General features: G+C 46.6%; 1 protein-coding gene across 1 annotated transcript in view; it reads right to left on the minus strand.

Moving 5' to 3' along the window:
• The window catches only part of LOC134073116 (histone deacetylase 9-B), a 45,485-nt gene that overhangs the window by 1,455 nt on the left and 26,530 nt on the right, over positions 1-17,500 (minus strand). The window contains exons 7-10 of the mRNA XM_062530097.1: positions 11,194-11,300; positions 6,389-6,511; positions 3,236-3,401; positions 2,127-2,347 (exon numbers count right to left, since the gene is read on the minus strand). Of these exons, the coding sequence (XP_062386081.1) occupies positions 2,127-2,347; positions 3,236-3,401; positions 6,389-6,511; positions 11,194-11,300 (617 nt within the window). The remainder of the gene's footprint in view (positions 1-2,126; positions 2,348-3,235; positions 3,402-6,388; positions 6,512-11,193; positions 11,301-17,500) is intronic.

Here is a 17,500-nt window from a genome sequence, read left to right on the forward strand (position 1 = left end):
GAGAGAGAGAGAGAGAGAGGAGGAAGGTGAAGAGGCAAAGCAAGGGGGCAGCCGCAGGCTGGAGAAATTGAGAGGGAGAAAAAAAGAGTGGGAGATGAGAGGAATGAAAGGGGGATGGTTGTAGAGAGAGAGAGAGAGAGAGAGAGAGAGAGAGAGGGAGGGAGGGAGCAAGAGAAAGGAGGGGTGAGAGCAGATAGAGCAAGAGAGAGATGGAGCGAAGGAGGGAGGGAGGGAGAGGGGAATTTTACAACAAGACTGTGATGGAGTGAAAGTGATGTTGCCCAAGAGAGAAGAGATCAAAGCCAGGGCCAGGCACTGGGGGACTGAGAGAGTGAAAGAAAAAGAATGAGAGAGAGAGAGGGAGAGAAGAAAGAGAGAGAGAGGACAGAGAGAGAGAATGTGTTAGAGGGGCAGTTAAAGAGACATGCAAAACACAAGAGCAAACACGCCAGGGAACAAGAACAAACAACAGAGAGAGAGAGGAGAGAGAGAGAGAGAGAGAACAGGAAAGAGAGGGAGGGAGAGAGAGAAATACAGTGTGAAAAAGAGAATGAAAATGCCAAAGTGAAAGAGCGAGGGACAGACTACAAAGAAACAGACAGAAAAAGAAACAGAGGAGGCAGAGTGTGAATGCAGGAGAGAGAAGAGGAGAGAAGGAGGGATCGTGAGAAAGAGAGATGGATAAGAGAGAGAAAGAGGTGCAAGAGCGAGCGAGAGAGAGAAAGAGAGGTGTGAGCGTGAAAGAGAGAAATAATAGAGACACAGAATGAGAGAGAGAGAGAGAGAGAGGGATAGAGAGAAAGAGAGGTGAGACCCTAGTCGTGGTGCAGTGCGGTGCCGCCCCAGTAGCATAAACATCCTGCTGGGATTTAGCCACTTCCTCTCCCGTCCAGCCGCCAGCCGGGGGCCTTTAAAGACGTCCCTTTAAGAGCGCAGCGCCCCCATAAAGCTCCATTAGCGGCCCCGTTCACACGGCAGGTAGACCGCTACCCAGGGAGCCCAGGGCCCTCGTTAACTCCCCCTGACCACTCGCATGTCCCCAGGACGGGACTGGACTAGACAGGACTGGACTGGGCTGGACTGGACTGGGCTGGACTGGACTGGACTGGACTGGACTGGACTGGACCGGACCACAACGCAACGCAACGCAACGCAACGCACGCAACGCAACGCAACGCAACGCAACACAACGCAACAAGGTTGCTGAGTTCATGTTTTGGTGTCCCTGCTCAAAGAAGAGTCTTAAACGTATAGGTGTTTGGGGCCTGGTTCTCCTCCTTATGAATAAGTATTAGTGAGTGTAAAAATAGGGGGCTCTTAGGGGGCCAAGTGTGGTGCTGACGGAGAGAGTGCATATGGACGGAGCAGAGCTGCAGGCCTTCAGATCTTTAACCCTCCCCACTGAAAATCCTGTCTGGAAGGAAGAGGAGGTGGTGGGGGTGGAGGTAGGGTGGGGGTTGGGTGGGGAAAGGGGGGGGTGGGTGTCTGAGTCTTTAGGTTCAAAAGATTCTTCAGTGGGAGATTAGGGAGGCTAATAAACAACAGACAACCAAAGGAAAACAGTGATAAGCTAACGTTTACTTGGTTTATCTGCTGAGCTATATTTGGCTCAAAGTAAATCAGCGAAAGGTTTTTTCTTATTATCATTATTTTCTGTGCAGGGCCTCTATGTCTTCGTTTACAAAGGGTTTAAATGGACTATAACACATCTGGCCAGTATCGGAACACACGATTGGTGCTGAGCCCACTAAACTGACCAATCAGGAGTCACATTACTGGTTGTTGCGTTACCTAGTTGAAGTGGACCTGCTGCTGGTACTGCTACTGATTACATTTTCAAATCAGCAGTTACGTTTCTGGTTGTTTTGCCACATTGCTGTGGTGGACTTGCTACCTCTTACTACCTCAGATTCTTCAATATTCAAACACGTGATTGGTCGGTTTATTGGATTCAGCACCAATCCAGAGTTAGGTTACTGTTTCTTCTAGTTTTTTTTCATATTATTTCTGTTTTATTTGTTAAGTGTTTAGTGTTGTACTTTGAGAGCAAAGTTAACCAGGGTCAAATTCCTTGGATGTTTATGCAAACCTGGCCGGTGATTCTGATTCCCTGGTCACATACGCACCTGGTTGAGGTGGACCTGCTGCTGGTACTGCTTCTGTTTCTCCACAAAGTTCTGGTGCTGCTGCTGGAGGACGAGCTGGGCCAGCGTGCTCTGGGGCAGTGGCGCCGACTGGGTCCGGTTCAGGGGCCGGTGGTGGCGCGGCAGCTTGGGACGCGAGCTGGGAGCGGAGCGCTCCTTCATCACCAGGGGAGACAAGGGCATGACGGGGACACTGCCGGCAACTGTAGTATGGAGGAGAGAGGAGAGAGGAGAGATGGAAGAGAGGAGAAAGGAGAGGAGAGAAGAGAGAGAGGAGAGGAGATGGGAGTGGGAGAGAAGAGAGTGAGAGAGGAGAGGTGGAGGAGAGAGGAGAGAGAAGAGAGAACAGGAGACAAGGGGAGTTGGTCAGTAGAGTTCCTCTGAGGTTATCAGAATACAAACATAGTATTCACTTGACGGGCACACCGCCGTGAGAAAATAACATCATTTGAAAAATGACAGAGACATACACAAAAATAGGAAAGAGTAAGTGGGAAGGAAAAAATACAATAAAACATAGCCATAAATAATGTATTTATCTTAATATGTAGTATATATTTATTGCACACTGGAGAATACATGGTCTTTTTTGGCAAGCCAGTTTGTGTTCTAGTAGGGTGTGATTTAGCTAAAACTCCCTGTAAAAACACCCCTCTCTGCTCTCCAGTGCGAAATAATGAGGTGTTGTAGGAGGCTAAAGCAGTCGGTGTGCCTGAGGTGAAATACAATAACCTGGGAAGCAGTGTTTGGGAGGGGGGTCGCAGACAGAGAATGTAGAATGATAAAACATTAGCATACATTCCTTACATTGTGAATAAACCATATATCTAAATATCTCTCTGAAGAGAAATGCTAAGTCATTACTGTACAGGGCCGGGTTACCCAGATTCGTTAAGAGGCTCTTAAGTGCTAAGAACTTCTTAGGAGCGCTCTGAGAACATTCGAAGAATGCTCCTAAGAAGTTCTTAGCGCTTCAGAGTTTCTTAATGAATCTGGTAAACCCGGCCCTGCACTCTTCTGCTGGATCTAGTGGTTAGGAACTTAAGTTGTGCTTTGACAGTGTGAGTGGGGGGCACAGTTTAGTGGCGCACCAGGTGAGAGGATCTTCTGCTGCCTGATCTGGTCCTTCAGGAGGAGGTGCTGCAGCAGGGCCTGGTGGCTGTGGTTGACTTTGGTTTCCAGGGAGACGGGTGGCACGGCGCCCAGGGAATGGCGGGACATGCCCTCTGCCGCTCTCTCCTTCAGCGCTGTCGCAGCCTGGCGAGGGAACAGACGGTATGTGGGAGGCAGGTTAGATGGGACATGGAACCAAGATGGAGAAAAGAAGATGGAGGTGGCATCCTACCGTGGAGCTTGAAACCACAGTGAGGAAAGTGAAAGATGTACAGTAACTCACTGATCACATTCATGCACTGACTCTGCAGGTATGAAATATGTTTATTTTCTCAACCAGAAGGGGCAACACTTTACTTGGATAGTCCAGTTGTTGATGACAATTCCTGAATATTAGTACATGTAAACAGATGTCAGCAGATGACCTGATGACCTTATATGGTACCTAAAGTGCATTTATACAGTATGTGTAAAACAACAGACCTTAGACTCATAGTATACCATTATTACATAATATGAACTACAGTACCAACAGTTACTTTTCAGTGAAGTAAACTTAGTTCAACAGCATTCTACATCCAAGCTGTTTCACAAGATGTTGCCTTGACAGTGAATTTAGTTGTTGTCTCACAGTGCTTTAGACTCAACATACGATTAAACCTGCGTACTGAACAACGTCGCATTTGCCATTCCAATCCAGTGCATGACAGATGTTTACAAGAATACTGTAACCCAAAACAGGCTTGGTCAACCCAGACTAGAAAAATGTGGAAAAACCTTGTGAATCATCTAAAGTGGACTTTTTTACACACTGCCTAAAGCAATACGTCAGCGCTGCAATCGACCATATAGTAAATGTGTACAAGTCGCTTAACTATCATACGTTCATAGCCTCTTAACACTTGAACGGCGTGCCCTGGGCCATAAATTAGAAGCGTAGTTAAAGGAGAAAAAAGGAATTTATATATTTCTCCCAGCAGTGATGGCCGCTATCTGGTTCGGCAGTTAAACACACTATTTCTCTTTCGCGTTTTAACTGGCTGTGATGGACGAGGTGATAAAGAGCGCGTCCTGAAACCCAACACCGCCAGCCCTTATTTACCCAGCCCCCCCCCCCCCCCCCCCCAACAAAAAAAAAATCCCCCCCTTCGCATCCAACAACCCCCAGGGGTCAAAGGTCAGGGTCCTAAGGACGGTACATTAATCCAGGAAGCCGCTGGAGAGGAGACCTGTCAGCCTCGCGCGCCCACCGAGGACTCTCCTCTCTCTGAAGTCGCGGGCGTTTTTTAATATCGCTCGAAAGTTTGACGCATATTTTTCTGCGTGGCAGCAGTGGCTCCCGAGGGGTACAAGTGTGTGTGTGTGTGTGTGTGTGTGTGTGTGTGTGTGTGTGTGTGTGCGAGAACGCAACGGCGAGTGTCATTTGTTTTCAGGATGAACACGTCCGAGACCTAACTCCCGGATTGGTCTCGGGGAGAGAACATGGACGGAGAAAAAAGGGCCCACACACTTGACCTACATCCATCTCCCCCCGCGGGCTTAGAGATGTCATGAGATTAGCTCTGGCTCTTTACGGAGCACAGTGTATTTTTCATACCATGTTGTATTTGTTATGAGTGGTTTGCATACACGCACACACACTCTCTCACACACACACACACACACACACACACACACACACACACACACAGACACACACACACACACACCCACACACACACACACACACACACGCAACTAAGCCTGGTGGTCAGCCTATACTTCTGCCAACATTGTAAGTACAACTTTTTCATCTCCTGAGAGAGATGGGGTCTTCTGTAGAAACACATTACCATCTTTAATGTTTTGGGTCTGCTGTTTTTTAGAGGATGCGGTCTTAGCCAAGGCTGAGGCAACCCTAACCATGCTGGCTTTATGGCCCTGGGGTCTGGATCTGGTCTGGTAAGCCCCTGCCGCTGTGGGCCACAGCAAGAACAGTAGTCATTCAGGACTCCAAGTTCCTGTCTTTCTCTCTCTCTCTCTCTCTCTCTTCATCTCTCTCTCTCTCTCTCTCTCTCTCTTTCCTTGCCCCTTGGAGTTGGACTGAAGTAGATCCAGAGTTCCTCTGGAGTCTGTCTCTCTCACTGTGTGTGTTTCTGGCCCTCTGGAACGGTAGAGAAGGAGATCCAGAGTTCCTCTGGAGGTTCTCTCTCTCTCTCTCTCTCCATCTCCCTCTCTCTCTCTCTTTCTCTCTCTCTCTCTCTCTCTCTGTGTTCTGGCCCTTTTGGAGTTTGGAGTTGGACTGAAGCAGATCCCTGTCTGGCATGCCTCAGCGTCTGCTCCAGTTGGAAACTCTGCGCTCGCTTGCTCGCTAGCTCACGCTCTGACACGGGTACAGTACATGTGCGGAGGCCAGCGACCGGACCCCGCCAACGTGCGCCCCCGAGGGACCCGAGGGGCTCGCACTACATGAACCGCTCAGCAATACTGGCCACGAAATGACCACTGATCTATGGCTATGGCACTGCTCTCCCACGTCCACCCTCCGCGGCTGAAGTGCCCTTGAGCAAGGCACCTAACCCCTCACCGCTCCCCGAGCGCCGCTGTTGAGCAGGCAGCTCACTGCTCTGGGTTAGTGTGTGCTTCACTTCACTGTGTGTTCACTGTGTGCTGTGTGTGTTCACTAATTCACAGATTGGGATAAACGCAGAGACCGAATTTCTCTCACAGGATCAAAAGAGTCTATATACTTGTTTACTTATACCATGGGCTACTGATGGCTGTGAAATGACCACTAATCTATACTATGACCACTAATCTGGTTTTACTCCAATTGGATTCCGATTTTGGACGTATTCGCCGTTTTCTGTTATCATACTGTTATTGTAATGTCAATCTTGTATGACAGAGGAAAGAGTGAAACCTAGCTGTTCAACTGACGTGAACGCCCAGGTGACGTGAATGACCAGGCATTGTCCCTTATCTGTCCATCATCACATAATGCCCGCCCAGATGATTTCATTGGCCCAACACTGCTCCGGTCCTGGCATACAGGCTTCTGATTGGAGCGACTCCAGACCAAATTTCTTGACTTTTTTTTGGTGGGTTGGAGTAAGTTGGGGCTGGATGGCAGACTAGGGGGCAGTACTCACGCTGATGGGGGAGGCGCCGGACTGTAGGCTCAGGGTGAGGTTGGGCAGCGAGGGGGACGTGTAGAGGTTCAGCAGCGCCATGGAGCCCTCAGCGTTCAGGATGCCCGTCTGGGATAGGCAGCGCTGGAGAGAGAGAGAGAGAGAGAGAGAGAGAGAGAGAGAGAGAGAGAGAGAATTTTGAATTTCACAAAAACTTTTATTGGTGAACAGTCAGAAACCAATACAAGAAACTCAGGAAGACATCAGGTTAAAAGAAAACAGACCCCTTCCCCAGAGAGAGAGAGAGAGAGAGAGAGAGAGAAGAGAGAGAGAGAAGAGAGAGAGAGGAAGATTGAGAGAGGGGAAGATATGGAGGGAGAGAGGAAGATAGAGAGTGAGACAGAGAAAGAAGAAGATAGAGAGAGAGGAAGAGAGATATATTGCTTATTGTTTGTTTATTCCTTTGCTGCAGTTGTTCTGTTTTCATTAATACCATGTCTTACAAAAACAATCAACAATATGTATCATAGTTTCAGACTTGAACCCTCTGACAGAAATGAGCGATTCATTCCTGCCAGCAAAACCCTAATTTGATTTGACTAGATTTTGTGTAATTTCATCTGATATGATTTGGTTTGATTTGATTTAATTTGAGAAGGGAGAAATAGACCTTGTTACATAAATCCTGAAAAACAGTAGATCATACATCATAAACGAATAACAAAACAAATATTTCCACAACGTTAGCACAACCTTCATGGCCAACTGAGTGCATGTCTGAGAGAGACAGAGAGATACTAACAACACACCAATAAGATACCAATCTGCAGTCACTGTCTTATTGGGTCCTTTCTTTACCACAAACATTCACAGTGACTCTAATCATAGGCTTTACTATCTCACAGAGGTAATACCAATGTGCAAGTGGATATGTCAGTCGGCGCATTATTTTAAACTGCAGTATACACACAGAAACACACTGGACGACTGGATGTGGTTTTGCAGAGAGACCCAAATACTCACCCACAGCAACAGAGCTTTTTTGCTCCAGCGCCTTTAAATAACGCGAGCGCTCGTTTTTGACCTCTGCCTGCAGACCAGACACTGCCGGCTATGGTGTACGCCGCTGACGTAACCGAGTGTTACATTATCTATGGGGTCGATTTAGCTGATGAGGTAACATCTCAGATTTAGCTCCATCACACCCCCAACCCGCCCCCCTCCTCTGCTGCCAGCACTCCCCAAACTCTCTCTCTCTCTCTCTCTCTCTCTCTCTCTCTCAAACACACACACACACACACACACACATCATATCATCCTCCCAGGCAAACACACAAACACACATCATATCATCTTCCCAGGCAAATACACACACACACATGCAGACACACACACACACACACACACACACACACACAGAGACACACACACACACACACACACACACACACACACACACACACACACACACACACACACACACACACACACACACACACACACACATATATGGAGTGGATGGAGAGAGCGAGGATGAGAGGCTATATGAGAGTAACAGAGAGAGAAAGAGAGAGAGTGTGTGTTTGTGTGTGTGTGTGTGTGTGTGTGTGTGTGTGTGTGTGTGTGTGCTTATATGCTGATGTGTCAGAGCAGAATATGATGTTGGAAGGTGTATGTATGTGTGTGTGTGTGTGTGTGTTTGTGTGTGCAGGGGGGGTCATCAGGGCACACTTCCTGTGCCCAACAGAGACCCCCCCAACCCCCAAGACCCCCCCCCCCCCAGGGTCCGCTGCTCCTCATCCCAGGCCCCTGGGACCCATCGCTCGCGAGGAGGCTGGGCTGATAAAACAGAGCCAAGCCTCAGCCCCCTCACAACCACACGGGGCCAGGGCCCCAAGGAGCCTCATAGGGACCTCCACACACACACACACACACACACACACACACACACACACACACACACACACACACACACACACACAAACACACACACACTGCATCATACAAACAGGAAGCTGCAGTCTGTCTGGAGCATCTGTGTTAGGGAGGTGGGGGACGAGGGGTGGGGGTTGTGTCAATATCATAACAGTAACGTGTGTGGGGTGATCATTGTGCATGTGTCTTTGTCTACATAATGTGTTTGTGTGTGTGTGTGTGTGTGTGTGTGTGTGTGTACAGTATGTTTGAGTGTTGGGGAGAGTAGGGTGTGTGTCTATGTGTGTGTCTGTGTGTGTGCAGGGGTGTGTATATGTTTATGTGTGTGAGTGTAGGGGAGAGTGGGGGGGTGTCTGTGTGTGTGTGTCTGTGTATGTGCATGTGCAGGGGTGTGTATTATGTTTATGTGTGTGTCTGTGTGTGTGCAGGGGTGTGTATATGTTTATGTGTGTGTCTGTGTTTGAGTGTAGGGGAGAGTAGGGTGTCTACAGTATGTGTGTGCATGTGTTGCTGCAGGGGTGTGTGTGTGTGTGTGTGTGTGAGTGTGTGTGTGTGTGTGTGCGCAGGGGTGTGTATATGTTTATGTGTGTGTCTGTGTGTTTGAGTGTAGGGGAGAGTAGGGTGTCTACAGCATGTGTGTGCCTGTGTGTGTGCAGGGGTGTGTGTGTGTGTCTGTGCGTGTGTGTGCACAGCAGGCATGTGTGTTGAGTGGTTTGTGCGCCAAGTCTGTATGGGGGGTCGGCAGCCGGACCAACAGCTGGGTTAGTAATTAAACTCAGAACACACACACACACACACACACACACACACACATAAATAGTGACGCAAGCACATGGACACCCACCATACCACACACTGACATACACACATACATGCACACACACTCACACATTTGAATATACGCACACACACAACACAGGCATACACACACATACATACAGTATAGTACAATATATGCTTGCAACAATGCAGCAATGCACACACACACACACACACACACACACACACACACACACACACTCACACACACACACACACACACACACACGTTACGCCTGCAGCAGTGTCCCCCCTTCAGTTTCGCAGGCGAATTATGATAGACACACACACCCACATTCCCACACACACAGACACACAGACACACAGACACACAGACACACAGACACACACACACAGACACACACACACAGACACACACACAGACACACAGACACACACACACACACACACAGTTTCGCAGGAGAATTATGATAGACAAACAAAAACAGAGTGTTTCCTGAGGCGCCGTTTGAAGATGGACTCCAGAATGAGCTTCATTGTGCATGCAGCCGTGTGTGTGTGTGTGTGTGTGTGTGTGTGTGTGTGTGTGTGTGTGTGTGTGTGTGTGTGTGTGTGTGTGTGTGTGTGTGCGCGCGTGCGTGTGTCTGTGTGTGTGTGTGTGTGTGTGTGTGTGTGGGGTGGGGGGGGGGGGGGGTGGTGGACAGGGGAGGGGTGGTGTGGGGTGGACTGGGGTGGGAGAGGGGATTCTCTTGCCCCCACACTCTGGCCTGGAGCCCAATAAGGAAATGCATGGGCAGAACTTCACAGGCGAGAGACCAATCCCCCCCTCCCCACACATACACACACACACACACACACACACACACAACCTCCACCACCACCACCCCCTCCTCCTTCCTACAGTTCAGCCAAAAAACCTCCACGCACAGCGGAAAGAGACTGTCACTCACTACCAGCAAACACCACACACACACACACACACACACACACACACACTGTAACACAAACAATAGAGCATGAACATAACACAGAACACATAAATAGCACACAGACACAGCCAAAGACACACACACACACACACACACACACACATATACACACTCAAACACATACAGCCACATAAACACACACAGACATATAGAGAGAGAGAGAAAGAGAGAGAGAGAGAGAGAGAGAAATGTACACAAACAGCCCAACTAAAAAGGCAGGCTAGTGGTGTAAATGCAAAACCACTGATGAGGCGCTGATGTAGGTCTGAGCCCTTTTACACACACACACACACTGATGAGGCGCTGATGTAGGCCGGAGCCCTTTCACTCACATAGACACACACATACACACACACACACACACACACACACTGATGAGGCGCTGATGTAGGCCGGAGCCCTTTCCCTCGTGTTGATGTTCCACGCTGAGCGCTCGATGGCTTTTTAAACGCCTTGTTTATGATAGAGCCCTCGCTGAACACTAGCCTATTGCCTGTCATGGCCGCCCCGGAGAAATACACCCAAATTCCTTCACACGCTTTTCTTTTTTTGGCCTTCATAGTTTCATCTGCGAGGGAAGGAAGAGGAGGAACGAAGGGATAGAAGAAGAGGAGGAATAGAGGGATAGAATAAGAGGAGAAAAGGAGGGATAAAGGGTGAAGAGCTAGGGGCCCTAAAACAGTGGAGTATTTTCGCAGGGGCCCTCCTGGGTTTTTTTTGGAGTCCAATGAGTCCCTTGTAAACAACGCATCGCGTGATAAGGCATGATGGGATGCTTGGGCCTCTGAGCAGGAAACACCAGTGTGTGTGTGTGTGTGTGTGTGTCTGTGTGTGTGTGTGAGAGAGGTCTGGTGCCCCGTGGGTACCTTCAGAGGCCCCCGTGTGTGTGTGTGTGTGTGTGTGTGTGTGTGTGTGTGTGTGTGGGTTTGTTTTTCAGGGTGGTTGGGTACCTCAGAGGCCACTGTCTGTGTGTGTGTGTGTGTGTGTCTGTGTGTGTGAGGCCACCGGCCCCTGCACTGGTTTCCTTCTGTCATGGCAACACTTTCAGTAATAGCTCCTTCGTTCCAGAAGCTTCTTTTTTTCCCTTCCCCACCATCAATTCTTATTGGACGGCACACCTACCTCTATCTGGACCGCGCTGGGTCGGTATGACGACGCATTGTCCCCGCCACAGTAGCCAATAGGAGAGCTGGGTCCGGAGCCTGGAGAGCTGTCATTGGCCGAGGAGTCTGAAAAAAAAATAAAAAAAAATTAAGAATAAAAAAATCGGTCAGAGAAGCAGAGGCTCACATTAAAAAGTTATGGCACTGAGGAGGGAGGCCAGCTTTGACACTGATGTAGACTGAAATGCCCCCCCCCCCAACCCCTACCCCCCCACCCACGCTACAAGAGGGTTAGTGGACGCAAGAGAAGCAGCTCTACACAAGGAACACAGCGTTCCGAAATAACGTCGTCAGGGGAGGTCCAGGGACGACCCTAAGGTTACGTAAACCTCCATAGATTAGTTTACATTATTCATCAGAGCCTTGGTTAAAAAAAAAAAAACGGCCCCCGCCACAACCATAGGTGAAGCGCCGCTCTGAATATTTCAGCAGGCCGGCCCTGAGAGAGTGCTGCATTAGACTCAACCTGCGGCTGTCAGGTCACCACCACCGCGCAGAGGCCAGAGTTGACCTTCTCAAGGTCCGGAGTGGCACAAGTTAAAGGACTACAATGTAACTTTGGACCACTAGAGGGCGACATGCTGTTAAATGGCTCTCTGCATGCACATACTGTACTCTGGCATGTTTATTTGACTTCTGACAATGATAAGGTCTGTCTGTCTGACAGATAGAACGACAGACGGATGGACATACTGATGGACAGCCGATCAGGAGTGAAGTGAGAGTTTATCTATCTATCTATCTGTCTGTCTGTCTGTCTGTCTGTCTGTCTGTCTGTCTGTCTATCTATCTATCTATCTATCTATCTATCTATCTATCTATCTATCTATCTGTCTGTCTGTCTGTCTGTCTGTCTGTCTGTCTGTCTGTCTATCTATCTATCTATCTATCTATCTATCTGTCTGTCTGTCTGTCTGTCTATCTATCTATCTACAGATGGTACGGGTTGAGAATGCTCCTTTCATTCCCGCACATCGGGACTCCCGAAGCATCGGGAAAACTGCAACCGCAAGGGGGCAACATAGACCGCCCGAGTTTTCGAATGTTTACAGCCTACCTCACAGCTCTCTCACTCGACGTAGCCTATAACTCAGTCAGTCCAGCAGAGATGCCAGAGCAACGTTTTGGTCAACGGAGAGGGAGAGAAATGCTCCGCATATCCGTCTCATTTAATCATTAAAATGAAAGTGATTGGCGAAATTAATCAAACAACGTTTCAATAAACCATTGTTGAAATGAATGAAAATGGTTTTAGAAACCTATAGGCCTATCAGAAGGACTATTTCCTTCAATTCAACCTGAAATAGGCTACTCGAAAGGCAACCTTAGATTAATTCATGAATTCATTACGGTTACAAGACCGCATTTCCGTGAATAGGCTATTGTCAACGTCAAGGCGAAGACGAAAGAGATGGACAAGATGGACATTTTGGCAACATTTACATGCTAGGAATACTTAGAAATGTGTAAGCTATTTTAAAACGGAGGCTTGTTCATTTTAACCGGCGACGTTTCAAGTACATTTCCCGAATAAAGCCTATTGAAGTTCACATCCAGTTGTGGCGCAAGTGGTTGGTGCATAGGTATCGTATGCCAGCGACCGGGGTTCGAAACCTAGTCGAAGAACCTCTCCGGAACCCATCAAAAGACAATGCATCGATTTATTAAAAGAAACGAAAGACTTCCTGTTTTGAGATTCTTTTTATGTTTGCGATGTCTGCTGAAAAGAAAAGTTAATATGTTAATTCGTGGTTCAGCGCGCACTCACACACATTTTTACATTGACATAGTGTCGGGCTCAAGTTTCGTGTCGTCCTCAGTGCCGCATATAGGCTATAATGTAGTGACCTGGTTAGACGAGTGTGGGGGAGGGGGAATGATCGCACAAGACAATAATGCTCTTCATGAAATGGATCTCACAGGCGGCTGTCTGTTTTTAAATGTAGCCTACTACACCACTTGCGAAATCGGACGTGGCACATAGCCTAATTATAGGCTACTGGATAGCAAATCCATAGACTTTGTTCATCCTATATCCTTAAAATGAAAGTGATGACTGGCGAAATTAATCAAACGACGTTTCAATAAACCATTGTTGAAATGAATGAAAATGGTTTTAGAAACCTATAGGCCTATCAGAAGGAAATAGCCTTCAATTCAACCTGAAATAGGCTACTCGAAAGGCAACCTTAGATTAATTCATGAATTCATTAGGCTACGGTTACAAGACCGCATTTCCGTGAATAGGCTATTATTGTCAACGTCAAGGCGAAGACGAAAGAGATGGACAAGATGGACATTTTGGCAACATTTACATAGCCTACTTAGAAATGTGTAGGCCTAAGCTATTTTAAAACGGAGGCTTGTTCATTTTAACCGGCAACGTTCAAGTAGGCTACGGCGACGTTCAAGTGGATATGCCGAATAAAGTCTTACGAAATTCACATCCAGTTGTGGCGCATATGGTTGAAGCATAGGTATCGTACGCCAGCGACCAGGGTTCGAAACCCAGTTGAAGAACCTCTCCGGAATCCGTCAAAACAAAATGAATCGGTTTATTAAAAGAAATGAAAGATTTCCTGTTTTGAGATTCTTTTTATGTTTGCTATGTCTGCTGAAAAGAAAAGTTAATATGTTAATTCGTGGTTCAGCGCGCGCTCACACACATTTTTACATTGACATAGTGTCGGGCTCAAGTGTCGTCCTCAGTGCCGCATAGGCTATAGGCTTTAATGTAGTGAACTGGTTAGACGAGTGTGGGGGAGGGGGAATGATCGCACAAGACAATAATGCTCTTCATGAAATGGATCTCACAGGCGGCTGTCTGTTTTTAAATGTAGCCTACTACACCACTTGCGAAATCGGACGTGGCACATAGCCTAATTATTAGGCTACTGGATAGCAAATCCATAGACTTTGTTCATCCTATATCCTTGGCGGAGATAATAATTAGGCATATCAAATTAAAAGCACACTACGACAGGTATACTTGTGTGATCACGCAACACAAGAGAGCATTTAGCGATGGGACAGTTGTGAATGAGTGCTTAACACCCTGGAGTCTAAATACCCCCGGGGGATTTGAAAAACTGTTCCAAACACACATCTCAATCTCTGCTTTTATCATATTATAGAGACACATTAGAAGCCTTTAATCAACTCGTTTTCAAATATATAGCCTATGTTTTAAGAGAATATGGCAATGATAATGGCACTTTCTAAAAACAATAAATTCGTAGGATTTGTCCTCTCACCTGCAGCAGGCCCATTCAAAAGCCCATCCACCTAATTTGCATTTGAAAGAGCCAATCACTAAAGTGACACATTTAGTCTAGCCTACTTTATTAGTTTTTTTTGACCCCTCTAATAAATTGCCTATAGTCCTACTACGATAATGGAGGAAGGGCTGCCTAACTGTTCCCCCTAAGAGTTTTTTCATAAGATAAAATGTTTACTCTATTTAAGTTTAGGATTTGGTAGACAAGACAACCTCGGAAAAGTTCTTCAGATAAACAATGTTTTATTGAATTAAAGGAAAGAAAATGTATCGCCAGGGTTTCGGGGCTTGCGAAGGCATTCGTTGATCTTATCGATGCAGTCCTTGCGGCCACTTCTCCCCATCGTAGGAAACTTTCTGCTTAGTGTTGACAAAGGTCTTGACGTTGTGTGGCAGTGCTTGCTTGCCCTTCGATCCATCCCAGTTGGTGGTTTTGCACCAGGCTCTAGTGCTCCTTTGTGGTGATGGCTCTGAAGAGCAGGCATCCACCAGTGATGCGCGGGCTGATCCAAATCGAGCGCACCCGCGGTTATGGGTCAAGAAAAAATATTTTTAATGATATGCGGGTCATGTTTGGTCGGGTCGGTAAAAAAAATAAATTGTCATTTATATCGTACATAATTGTCTTTAGAAGAAAAAGACATAAGTTGCAGCATTCCCACTGAAACGCGATTCTATCCCCCACATTTTGTCACGAACATGTAGAAATGCACTTGTTGTTTCTGCGTAGACAGACCCTCGGCTACACTTGACATGCAGTTGTGTTCTGTTCTCAGAGCATATGCTTTCTCTGTCTATGATCTGCAGCTTTTATCTCGAACTGCTGGCCTCTACAGAAAGTGGCAGAATCGTCTACTGAGCAGCGAAGTTGCCGATGCAATGCGTGTTTCTCTAGTCTGATAATTTCCAGCAAGATCGAATGGTATTATGGAAAGAAAAATAAACTAAAAGTTTCCCAAATCAGGAAATATTTCTTAATTTAATGTCATCAAGGCATATAGCCTACAATTGGTATGAGCATGCAATATGTGCGTCCTTGCGCAACTTATAGGCCTAGTGGCTCGTTGGAAAGCCCCACGTCTGCTCTTCCCCACGTCGTGCAATAAAGGTTTCATCTCGCTGCAATTTATAATCGCGGAGCAATGGATTTTTGGTCCATTGATGAAGACGTTAATAGAGTTTCTTAATAATATTCTATGCCTGCATTTAATGCTTGGGAGAGCTTCAAGGCATTCATGTGAGGAACGGCTGAAACAGAATTTGTAGGCCTATAGGAAAATCCTAGGCTAATTATGTTCAATGTTGAGTCAAACAGCCACATTTTTGGATGAATGCTGACACGGAACAAAAAAAAGGTAGACTAAATGCATGTTTCCCAAATTCTGAGCAATTATAGGCTATATATAATTAGGCAATATAGGCTATATTATTGTTTTACATGCATATGAGATACCAATTTTGCATAGCTCAATGACGCTACGACTAAGTTAGACTAGGCTACTTTTTACAATAAGCGGGTCGGGAAGCGGGTCGGGTCCTGTATTTCAATATTTTTTTTTTGCGGTCCGAGTTGCGGTCGGGTTAGTTGTAAACGGCGGGGCGGGGCGGGGCGTTCAGACACGTACCCGCGCATCACTGGTATCTACCAACGTTGCCGCGACTCTGTTGGTGAATTCGAGCATGTTGTTCTAATCTGGGCCAACAGCAAGCAAAGTCACGTCATCGTGCTGAGAAGGAACTTGAATGCTGTTGTCGAATGTGGCAGAGAATACAGAAGAAGACTTTAACTATTACTTATATATTCTTATGACGAAACGCGAAGAATAAGTACGAGGACTGACCATCTCGCCTCTCCGCGTTTCCCCCAATAGGCCTACCATGGCGACAAAGAAATAAATATGATTTGACATTTTAATGTTTGTAGCGCGCCAGTTTACCCAGTGTGTGTGCATTGAGTAGTTCCTTAAAATACGGAACAAAGAGCGTCCCGTAGGCTATCTGTTCAATACAGAAGAAGACTTTATATATTTCTTATAACGAAACGCGAAGAAAAAATACGAGGACTGACCATCTCGCCTCTCCGCGTTTCCCCCAATATCATGGCGACAAAGAGAAATACATATGATTTGACATTTTAATGTTTGTAGCGCGCCAGTTTACCCAGTGTGTGTGCATTGAGTAGTTCCTTAAAATACGGAACAAAGAGCGTCCCGTAGGCTATCTGTTTAATACAGAAGAAGACTTTAACTATTAGGCTACTTATATATTTCTTATAACGAAACGCGAAGAAAAAATACGAGGACTGACCATCTCGCCTCTCCGCGTTTCCCCCAATATCATGGCGACAAAGAGAAATAAATATGATTTGACATTTTAATGTTTGTAGCGCGCCAGTTTATCCAGTGTGTGTGAATTGAGCAGTTCCTTAAAATACGGAACAAAGAGCGTCCTGTAGGCTATCTGTTTAATACAGAAGAAGACTTTAACTATTACTTATATATTTCTTATAACGAAACGCGAAGAACAAATACGAGGACTGACCATCTAGCCTCTCCGCGTTTCCCCCAATATCATGGCGACAAAGAGAAATAAATATGATTTGACATTTTAATGTTTGTAGCGCGCCAGTTTACCCAGTGTGTGTGCATTGAGTAGTTCCTTAAAATAGCCTACGGAACAAAGAGCGTCCCGTAGGCTATCTGTTTAAGGAAGAAGACTTTAACTATTACTTATATATTTCTTATAACGCTGGCTGTAGGCGATTTCTATAACCATTTTCATTCATTTCAACAATGGTTCATTGAAGTGTCGTTTGAATAATTTCGCCAGTCATCACCTTCATTTTAATGATTCAGTGAGATTAAGGAGTCGACTATTGACGGATATGCGGTCTTCATCATTAAATGCAGTTGAAACTTTCTGCCACCTGGTGGTTGTTTGGGTACATTGCCTTAGCCTCGAAAAAAATCGGCTTGACGCACTGCGGGAT

The sequence above is a fragment of the Sardina pilchardus genome, chromosome 24 (assembly GCF_963854185.1).
Source record: "Sardina pilchardus chromosome 24, fSarPil1.1, whole genome shotgun sequence".
Classification (NCBI taxonomy): Eukaryota; Metazoa; Chordata; class Actinopteri; order Clupeiformes; family Clupeidae; genus Sardina; species Sardina pilchardus.